Raw genomic sequence first — 10,705 nt, 5'->3', positions numbered from 1 at the left:
ATGGCGTCCTGATGAGATGGTGCCGAAGTTATTTGCTTCGTCACCACTTATCTAAAACATTTAGACCTACAGCGAGGCTTAGTTTAACCTTGTAGCATAACAAAAACTTTCTCTTTTATTTTTAAGATAAATGACCGCCGTGTAAGCTAGCCAATGTGCAAGGAATCCTCGATAACAGTTGAAAGTTTCCTCACATATTCAACAGTTGACATTGACAACTCACTGTGTGACTGCGTCTTACAGTTTTACTCGCTGTTAGCGTACAAGTAGCAAAGGGTGAGTTCGCCACAGTAAACACAGGACGTGCTCCTGTAACGCAACACCAAACATTTTATAGGCGCTATGTTTACGCCTCTCAACTGTTCGCCGCCTCACTTGACTGAAAGTGCAAAAAGGCTTGCTGGGAAATGTATTTTTTTAACAGTTTCGTCCCGGCAGCGGCGACTACAAGACGCTAGCTAGCGCAATACTCTTCCCACAATTCACCGCGTTGTTGTTAGCGACCCCCATCTTGTGTCCTCCTCATGAATATATATTAGTCGGTATTTGCGTAGGAGGTCGGCCGACGTTCATTTCATATTCTAGCGCTGTGTTTTGGTCCAAATGGGACGCACAGTCACGTCTCCGCCCTGATCTGTCCCTGCTCGCCCAGCCTCTTTCTCAGCGAATTTAATCAGTAAGATGTTTTTTGGGAGCAGCGGAGGAGACTCCGACAGGGAAAGGAAGGCGAGGAGTGAATGACTACTAGTGGAATAACTCAGCAACACCGCCCAGTTGGCGGACATTTAGCGCGGCGGGCACGTATTCGGGCTTTTAAATGTAGAGCTTTTAGGCATAACCAAGTGCGCACCGTTATTTATTTAGAGCGGGGGACTTTTCATTGGCAGGGATGGAAAGTGTACAGGCTGTCGCTGAGGATGGCGCGTCAGATGGAGGCGCGACCAAGTTAATGAAGAAGCCCAGCGGACTGTCTGTCGCCCAGGGGACTCCAGCGGATGATGGCGGTGGATGTTTGGCACCCTCCCGCGCTGAGGCAAAGAACGGGAATAGCCTTTCTCATTCCGCCTCTACAGCGGGGACTAGTGCGTCAAACCGAGCCGTGGCGTCTAATGGCCGGAGCTCATCCAGCAACTCCAGCTCGCTCCTGTTGCGACGGAGGCGCTTGAAGAGGAACCTCTCAGCTGCAGCTGCAGCCACCACTACCACCTCAGCTGTCACCGCCGCTTGCGGCGCGAAGATGAACTCGGCCCTGTCCTCTGCGTCTTTACATACTCGAAGTCTGGATAGGAAGACTCTGATGAAGCACCGACAGAACATGCAGCTGCAGTCCGCAGATCGCGAGTGGGTGAGAGCAGATCTCCACCGGGGCGCCATACACGTCCACGACAGACTGACGCCCTCGTATCCCAGGCCGGTGCTTTGCACTATGGACACCACAGCCGGCGAGGTGGCCCTCCGACTGAGTAAACTCTCCAGCAAGTCGAGCTCTGTAATGCGCATTTTTTGTAAAGACGCCTCCAAGACGGACCAAAATGGGAACTGTAACATGAATTATGAATATAATGATAATCAGGACAAGGTAAAAGAAGACTCGAGTATAAAATGCAGCCACCTGACCCCACTGGAAACCACAGATTTAAGAACCCGTCCAAATGACAGGTTGAGACTTCTCCTCATGGAGAACGCAGATGTCAGGCAAAAGCAACAGGACGTTGATGGAAAACTTTTCACCCCGGAGTCAGAAGACAACATAACCTGTTCGCTGTCAGACTTGAATTCTAACTCTAACATGGATACCCCCAATGACGATGATTCGGAGCACAGGAACGGTGTGGACAGTTATGGATTAAACTCTGGCTCAGATGTGGAAAGCAGTGCATTTGACGACCTGAGCTCCGGGGCCCGCCTCAGTGAACACAGGGACTCCCTGAGTGATGACATGATCCTGGGAACTGAGGCATCCATCCTCAGTCCCTCCTTTGATAGTGCCACAGAGGGCCATGACATGTACGGGAGCTCGTCAGACGAACTGGAACTCGACTGTCCAGCATCGAGCTCAAGCATGGACCCCATCTCCCAGCATCATACTAATGGCATCACTGCTGTCACTGCCAACTACAAGCAGTGCAACGTGGGACATTTAAGCGACGTGACAAGCGACGTGGGGCCAGATAGCAGACTCAGCCCACACAGTCTGGGCAGCCTCCCACCCAGCAGTAGTTCCGGCTCATTGTCAAGAGCTGGTTCTACAGGTAACACACCTGACATCCAAGATCCGGACTGTGGCCAGGGGGCCGTAAAAACAGGGCTCACAGCACACCAGAATGGAGATTCTTATAATTCCAGCCCCACACTCTATGTTCAGCTGCATGGTGAAGCTGTTAGGAGGCTTAGCCCAGATGAGAGGCCTCTGCAGATCCAGAATGACTTTCTCTTTAAGCTTGGATTTAAGAACCCGTGGAGAGTTCAGGAGGAGGGGCTTAACACAGAAATTGGCTCCTTGTTACGTTTTTATGCAGGTAAATGAAACTACGTGTCTGTGTATACATGTGTAATATGACTAATATCATTATAATATCATCCTATTGCGATCCATGTGTGTTTTGCTCATTCTGACAGTTACTGAGGCCTTTATATGAAGCCTTTGTTGTTTGGAGTGGAGATCCGTAATGTTGTAGTGCTTGGAACAGGTTGTTAACCTGTGAAAGAATGAATCTGGTGGATTCAGGCATTTGTATGGTATGACACCATATCCTTTTTGCAGAGGCAGGATAATATTTTCACAGGATGAGCTTGTGCAGTATGAGTGCAGCACAAAACCTGATAACTGCGACAACAGTTTTAGAGGGTCATTATTAAAGGTCTGATAGACTAAGCCTTTTTCCCAGTGATGGGTTGCTATGTTCAGGTTATCCGTGTGCTTGCATTAATGGGTCAAAGTGAGGTCACGTTCCAGAAGGATGTTGATTTTACAGATCTACCTTGCATTACAGTCTTTGTTTTGTTTTTTTTTGTTGCTTCTTCCGGCTTCAGCTATCTTTGTTGGCCTGTAACAGCACACTTTGCTCCCATGGACACACATGCCATTGGCTACAAAGCCATCACCACAACTTATGGTGCTCAGACATGGGGGCCCTTTCCGGCTTTTGCCCCATTATCATCCTAATGAAAAGCCTGAATTCCTTTTTGGTTGGATGGAGAATAGGGGTGGGAGCGGTATGGCTGGGAAGACCATAAACCCTCTCTGTGGACTCTGTGAATTCTGGTCATTGAGATGCTGCACACTGCCTGTCCTACTGGCATCCAGCACAGCTACTGTCACACTAACTAACTGCTTGCCAAGCTGGGTTAACGTGCTTCTCCAAAGCTCAGGAAGCCCTTTTCTTCACCACGCCACTGCCTCCACCACCGCTGCTATTGCTGTTTGCTGCTGTGGGAAGTCGAGTGTGTGGGTGGTGGTGGTGGTTGAGGGGTGATAATGTGAGCTGAATCAGGACAGTTGAGGAAACTGGTCTGAAGTGTGCAAACTGTAATGCTCTGTAGCTTCCTGTCCCTGGAGGCTGCTGAAACAGAAGTTATTTAATAAGAAGCTGAAAACGGCCATAGAACCAATTGTTTCCGATTGCTAGGATTATTTAATTACATGGAAGGCTGTACAAGCGTGCATACTGGGACTCCTTAATCAATGCCCATTTAGAGAAAATAACAAATCAAATCCTACATGAGCCTGTGCAGTCATCTGAGATGAGCCAGTAGCAAACAGCAGCTGTTAACTGCCGGCAGAGGAAGCCCTCACGGCCCTCTGATGGTGACGCCTCCACATCTCATGTGAGACAGCTTAACTACGATCACCTGAGCTCTCCCCGGCACGCCCCCACCACCACCACCACACAAAGTGCCACTCAACAACACCCAGGCTGCAGTCTGCAAATGAGGCTTGCCTCTTGTCCAGCCACATGTAGAACGACATTGAAGAGCACTACACACACACACACACACACACACACACACACACACACACACATATATATACAGGGATGCACTGTAAAGAGAGAGCAGTGCTGATGCCCTTGGGACTTTGCTAGCCCGCTCTTCCACTGTTTCCTTACTGCGCTGAAGCACGTGAGGAATGTACGCTGGCTCCTCTAGAATGTCAGGCACGTCTTCTACAGAAGGGAATGAGAGGGCTGAGGGGGATGGGATGTATGAAGGAATTCTGCGCTGACACATGTTGAGCTGTCTTCGAATGGCTTTTTTCTCTCTCAAATAGCAGCGATCGGACTAGCCCCAGCTGACTTGTTGGCTGAATCTCAGCCACAGCTGCCACAGCTGTAGGCCTCAGTCACACTGAAGACCTTTTTGTTTTATGTGTCTGGTCATGCAGAGTGGCCTTTGATACAGGAAGTTTAGTATCTAAACTATGTTTTCTCACGCTGTTGCACAGTACAAGCTCTATGCACTTTTAATCGTAACCTAGATATTAAGTATGAGAGCAGCCGCTATGCTGTGCTATATTTTTAATAAGAGTGACATATGAAGTACTCAGCAACTCTGCATGATTAGGGAAGCAGGAGAATGATGGGAAGGGGCTGTTAAGTCGAGGAGTTGCCATGGAGCATCTCGATAGATCCTTTGGACAATCCAGAGACCAGTTTGACTTGGAAGGGGTCAGGTCATGCTTTGAGAACACAGACTCTGCAGTGGTCAAATGAGAAAACTCACTTTGCCCTACTAGACACACAAGCACACACATATAGGCTGACTAGATCAAAGGGCCGCTGTCCTCTTTGGAAGGCTGATGAGTGATCCTTTCAGAGCTGCTCACACAGGAGTCTCTTGTAATGCCAAGCCAGCTTTATTAGAATTTGAGTATAAGGGAAAAAAATTATTTAAAAAATACAGAAAATACACACAATTTAAAGGCCACTTGGACTTATTATTAAACTAAAGTTTAGTGGAGTCAAGAAAAATATGTATCTGCTTTGGTTTGCATGTTATTGCCACTTCTGTGTGTGTGTGTGTGTGTGTGTGTGTGTGTGTGTGTGTGTGTGTGTGTGTGTGAGAGAAAGAGAGAGAGCTGTCTAAGCCCCGACTACTGTAAAACTCTATCACAGATAGCAAAGTGTCTCATCTTTTTGAGAATAAATTCCTTTGAACTTGAGAGGCAGTGCCTCCCTGGAGCACATGTTTGGTGGATCTCTGATCTATCTTTTTATCATTCTTCTTGTATTACTATTCTAGAAACTTTTTCGATAAAGAATACACAAATATTTATTCTTTAATTATTGCTCTTGAAAATGTTGGTGATGGATACCTTCCTAGCTGTGAGCCATGTAGCAAAACAGTCTGTACCAGTCATGCTTTTTGGTGGTCTATCTTTTTAAATGTAAAGTAGTTGGTTACACTAGTTATCAGTGTTAGCTATCTACTATTCATCTAAAGATGATAAACTACATTCTGCTTTTATTCTTGTTTCTAAAGAAAAACTAAAACAGACATTGCTATCACTTTAGACATAAAGAAAGATGGAAATTAAATAACAGTGACATTTGGAGGGTTAGTGAAGTCGTGTTTAGAGGAAGGAGATAAACACCATCATATGGTAAACATAAGCCAAGAAAACATTTCAGATGAGCCCATCTTAAATATTTAAGCATTTAAATATTTGGTGTTCAGGAGACTGTGAGCCTTATAAAAGGCATGTTAAAGGTTTCAGATAGCATATAAGTAGTGCTATCTGAAAGCTGGAGATCTAGAGAATGAACACTTATTATTTTGAGGGAAATTGTTTTATTAAATAAAACAAGGCGCAAAGCATTACAACATGTTGAAAAGACAACAGCCTCAGTCAATGCAGTAGATGCTTTGACCTGGAAACAGGGCTGATGCATCATCGCTTAGCAAGCAAACAGAAGTTCTCTGTTAATCAACGGTGCGGTTTAGTAAAAATTGTAATATTTCAGATTAAAACATTATATTTTTTCAATGTTACTCTGTAACCCAGTTTCTTCTCTCATGACTGCAAATCTCCAGTCCAGCAAGCTAATGAAGTTACCTACCCCCTACTGGGGTGCTTCTTTTCCATTACCCAGAGGTAGTAGTGTTTGTCTCTCTCTAGATATGCGTGTGTGTGTGTGTGTGTGTGTGTGTGTGTGTGTGTGTGTGTGTGTGTGTGTGTGTGTGTGTGTGTGTGTGTGTGTGTGTGTGTGTGTGTGTGTGTGTGTGTGTGTAGACTTGTTTTAAAGAGAAATGGCATACTGACATGCACACACTGGCACAGGGTTTTCTCTAGAGGCAAAGAGCCTGAAGTTCTTAACTAAACCAAAGCAGCATGCTAAATTATTTAGATTCATTAGCCTACGCGGCGTCGCAAACACTCTCATCTATGCACTTAAGCATACCAGCTACTTTTTGTGAGCTCTACTTCGTACTCTATTAAAGTTGAAATGTTTGAAAAGCAGTTTCCTGTAGGTCTAAAGTGGGAAGATTTGGTGTGCCTTACGAGTGAAATTAATGACCACGGGCCTAGAAACTATCAAGGTATTAATTCCTTTCAGTTCCATGCAGGTTCATAGCTCAAGCTTCTGTGGAAGTCAGTTTTGGTAGCCGTTTCAGCACACTGCACCCAATTTTCAGGTAATTCCCATGTCGTCATTGTGCGCCAGGAAGGTGAAATTGGCAGGAAGAATCAGCCATGAAGAACTAATAAAAGCAGAGATAATACCAATAATGACTCTGGTTTTATGAAACACAATATCTTCCTGATTAAAAATGTTTGTAGCTTTGCAGGTTTATGGTAGCCGTTAACGTTGTAATCTGAGTAATATTGGTTTTTCACATTATGTGCACAATTTTAATGAAATGTAACATTTTTATTTCAGTTTATTTTTGCAAACCCTCAAGACCAACTGAAACATGGCCTCACTGATATTCAGGTGTTTACTTGCAACATTCGGGCAATAACTTGACTACTTTATTGCTTTGGGATCTAGCTACAAGGCCAAGGCTAACACTGCACATATTCTGCATTTTTGTCATCACCTGGGTTAATTCCACTGCATCTAAAAATGGCAGTAATATTCCTTCCGCGTCTTACAGAAAGCTTTGTTTAAAGGGGGAGGGGGAGTTTTCTGCACTTATCCGGACCTTTTCAACACAAGCCTTCGAAGTTCCACAACTGTTTATTTTTTATTTTTTCCTCTGTGTTTGTGTGTCCTGTTCATGCTGAGAGATGTGTAACAGACAATCTGAGAACTATAAATGTAATTTTACTAACTAAAGCACATAGGAAAAAATTAAATCTAGAGTATAAGCAGGTGGCCTGTTGTAAAAAGGTTTCCCTTACCCCAAACTGCTATCATTTTTCTTTTACCTAGCCAAGGAGCTTTGGTGCCTAAAATAACAAACAATATATGAACAAAGTGTCAGATTAATTGAGCCCAATTCTTTTGCCGCCATGCATTTTCCTAAAGAGACTTCTTTGCTTTGTAAAGGAAAATCCTGCTCAGTCTCTTGGTAACGTGTCTAATAGTCAGGAAAATGTCTTTGCCTGTGTGTGTGTGTGTGTGTGTGTGTGTGTGTGTGTGTTTGTTCATGGACACAAATTCTGTAAGTAATGCATTTCAATATGAAATATATTTTGTGTCAGATTCGCAGTTTTTTCTTTTTGTTGTACAGAAAGAGCATGTGACACCATGGCAACCAGGAAAACAAAGCTCTAAAAGCTGTGGCAACTGTTGTATTTCAGCCCAAAACACTTTTTTTAAAATTATTATTAATGCCTAACCTTAACCAAGTAGTTTTTAATAGCTAAATCTAAACACAACCATATGACATATCTGTAACACATACCCTACAAATGTTGTGTGAAGAAATGTATGGGTCTCTGGTGTGAAAGTCAAGAATGACTTACTCCTCCACCACCAGTCATGTTCAGGGACACCAAATAATGTTGGGAAATTTGTCATTACAAACATTAAAAAATGTGCTGTGAGATCAGCTTGAACTGTTATATGTCATTTCTCCAAATTTTGATAGTTGTTATCAGGTCATCACCTCTTTTAATTTTGGTACGCAGATGTGTTGAACCCCTGCACGCCACCAGAACCAATGTACCTTGGCACTGATCACCAATTTCTTTCAAAAGATATTCTGATGTAGAGTGTTTTAGTGAAGGAGGTGAAGAAAGTTAACACTCTGGTCCAAAGTCTCTCGTGCATTTTCAGCTGGTATGCATAGCATATTAATCATTTAATTTTCATGCTCATCAAACTCTTCAGTGACCCCTCATGTGGTTTGTATGTGGGCACAGTCATCCTGTAAGAGACCACTCCTGCTCTTGATGTAAAAAGTTGAAAGTGATCACTTAGAACAACTTTTTTCCCCCTCTGATACAAGTGGACTCAAATGATCCATGGCCTCCTAAAGCAAAGCAGAGCCACCACCTCTTGTTGTAGAGGTGTGTGGGGGGCAAGTGTTCACGCTCAGCTGCCCTTGAATTTGTCACTCTTCTTACACATCTTTAAAAGATTTGTAGCTTTCTATTATTATATTTATCATATGATAATAAAGTCTCGGTGGAATCTTGGGCAGGTTGTTGCCTACGGTGTGAGGAACATGTTAACATTTCATGAAGATTGCAATAGTTTGACTACTCTCAAAGCTTTGTGAAATCTCTTTTCAGGGCAGTATATTTCCACTGTTACCTCAGGGGCCTCTCTGAGGCGGCAGCGGCTAGTGACGTGATGACTTAAAGGACTGTGCAGGGTTTAAAGGCTTAATGAAGCTCCCAGCTTTCTCCAGCAGGCTCTGTGGCAGCTATCAAGCAGAAAACCACTCACTCTGTCTTGTCAGTGCCACGTTGCTCCCTTCGTACAGTCAGCGCGCCAGATTGCTCCCACACTCACACTTGCATTTCTATGAAAACATTTTCAAAGGCAGAAGGAGGACAGTCTGCGCGATTCTTGTCATTGTTTTGTTTTTTTGTTTTTATGAACGATTACTGGTTATCATAATAACAGTAGGAGGATGCCTTCCAGCGGTTTACTTTGGGTGAATTTTGTTAATCAAATGATGTTTTATTGGTGCTCGGCGATGTTGATCATTTGCAATATTCAAGTGTCGCTTTCACTTAAACCTATAAAACGCAGCCGAACCAAAGGATCTCCGTGTGTGTAAAGGCTCCTGCATCATCTCTGCAGAAGTGAGGCACTGGGGCTGCCTCATCCTTCCTCACATTCACGTTCTCGCCTGACAGCTAATGGTCTTTCTAAATGGCCCATTGCTGAGTCATTATGTAATTGTGTAACCAGATTTCACACGTTCCAGAGCTCAAATCCAATACGCATGTGTTGGTGTGCGCTGAGGTTTTTCTGGCTTTCACTAGTGTATCCGTGTGCCCAAGAGAAAACTGAGCGATCAAAGAATAGATTTACTGTATGCATTTTACTTTTGTTCACATGCGAGCCGCACGTGCGCAAGCGCTCTTAAACGAATAGTGACCATAGAGTCTCAGTGCTGAGCTGGATGTTAGTATCTCGGAGGATTCACGTGTGTGTCTACTGAGGCAGACTTGGAGAGGATGGTGGTGTCAGCTTGTAGCAGTTAAAGCAAGGGGAACTGTGTTCTGTCTAATATAGATTGCCTTCTTGGCTGACATCCACCACCCTCCCCTTCTCTCCTCTCACGCCGAATCATCCTCCCTCTCTCAATTTCTCTCATGATCGATCCTCCTCCCTTTCCTCTCGCTATCTTTTCTCGCATCTCCTCCTCCCTCACACCATCTGACAGTTTGCATTTATCTTCCCATATCTCTATCCTTTCCTTGCTTATTGCTTTTCATTCTGACAATTAGTGGTCACCCTCCTGGTTGTCTTATTAATAAATGACAAAAACCAACAGCTAACATCATTGCTTTTAGACGCTTAAAAGTCTCTGTCTGATTGCTGTCTCCGTGCGTGGATTTGCTTGCTTGGGTATATAGCATGCCCACTGTGTAAACACTGTAAGTAAAAAAGAAACAGGGTTGTATGCAGCTGAAAGTGCCTTTGTAAACAGTTGAATCTAGGCTGAGCAATGTCATGCTGATATGTCACTGTTGTCTGCCAGCCGGCACATCTTTGATAGGGAATTGGGAAAGGGGGTTGGGAAGGGCAGCGGCTTTTCCTGCCCTGTGGGAGAAGCCCATCCTCTTAGCTGTCTGTCAAGCTGCCCTTGCCAAATGCTCCCCGGAAATCTCGGAGGTTTGGAATAGTCGATGTTCACCAAACAAAAAGCAATGAAAGGGTTCCCCCTTCGGGAGGGTCACGGGCTCAGCTGACTGTCCCCGAGCTGAGCACCAGCCCCTGGCCCCGACCACATCCATGAGCGGGGGATTAGAAGCCGGCCAGCAGGGGCTGACTTTATGCAGCTTTGATCAGCAGCAGCATAGCCTAATACCCAACAACATCTGCAACTCTCAGCATTAAAGAGGCCCAAAAAAAGCGGCCTGCTTGCCTGCTAGTCTACTGGACAGAACTGTATCAATTTGGATGTTTCTTTAAATACCACCACTCCAGTGGTGCTTAGACTGATTTGTTTTACAAAGCCCACGTCTCCAGACAGGGTAGCTTGCTTTGTGTTTGAAAATCCAGTGTCTTAGCTTTTTGTTTTCATTAGAAGAAAAGATAGGATCACTTTGCTTTTTGGGGTGGCTCTGTATTTCTTT

At 44.5% G+C, this 10,705-nt stretch overlaps 1 protein-coding gene across 1 annotated transcript in view; it reads left to right on the top strand.

Annotated features, from left to right (window-relative positions):
• The first annotated feature begins 558 nt into the window (after window positions 1–558).
• The window catches only part of phlpp1 (PH domain and leucine rich repeat protein phosphatase 1), a 51,726-nt gene continuing 41,579 nt past the window's right edge, over window positions 559–10,705 (top strand). Inside the window, exon 1 of the mRNA XM_004542752.4 lies at window positions 559–2,519. Coding sequence (XP_004542809.1) covers window positions 890–2,519 — 1,630 coding nt within the window. The 5' untranslated portion in view covers window positions 559–889. The remainder of the gene's footprint in view (window positions 2,520–10,705) is intronic.

This window comes from Maylandia zebra, linkage group LG18 (genome assembly GCF_041146795.1).
Source record: "Maylandia zebra isolate NMK-2024a linkage group LG18, Mzebra_GT3a, whole genome shotgun sequence".
Taxonomy (NCBI): Eukaryota; Metazoa; Chordata; class Actinopteri; order Cichliformes; family Cichlidae; genus Maylandia; species Maylandia zebra.
The sequence above is the reverse complement of the archived record's forward strand: the minus strand, read 5'-3'. Positions and strand labels throughout refer to the sequence as shown.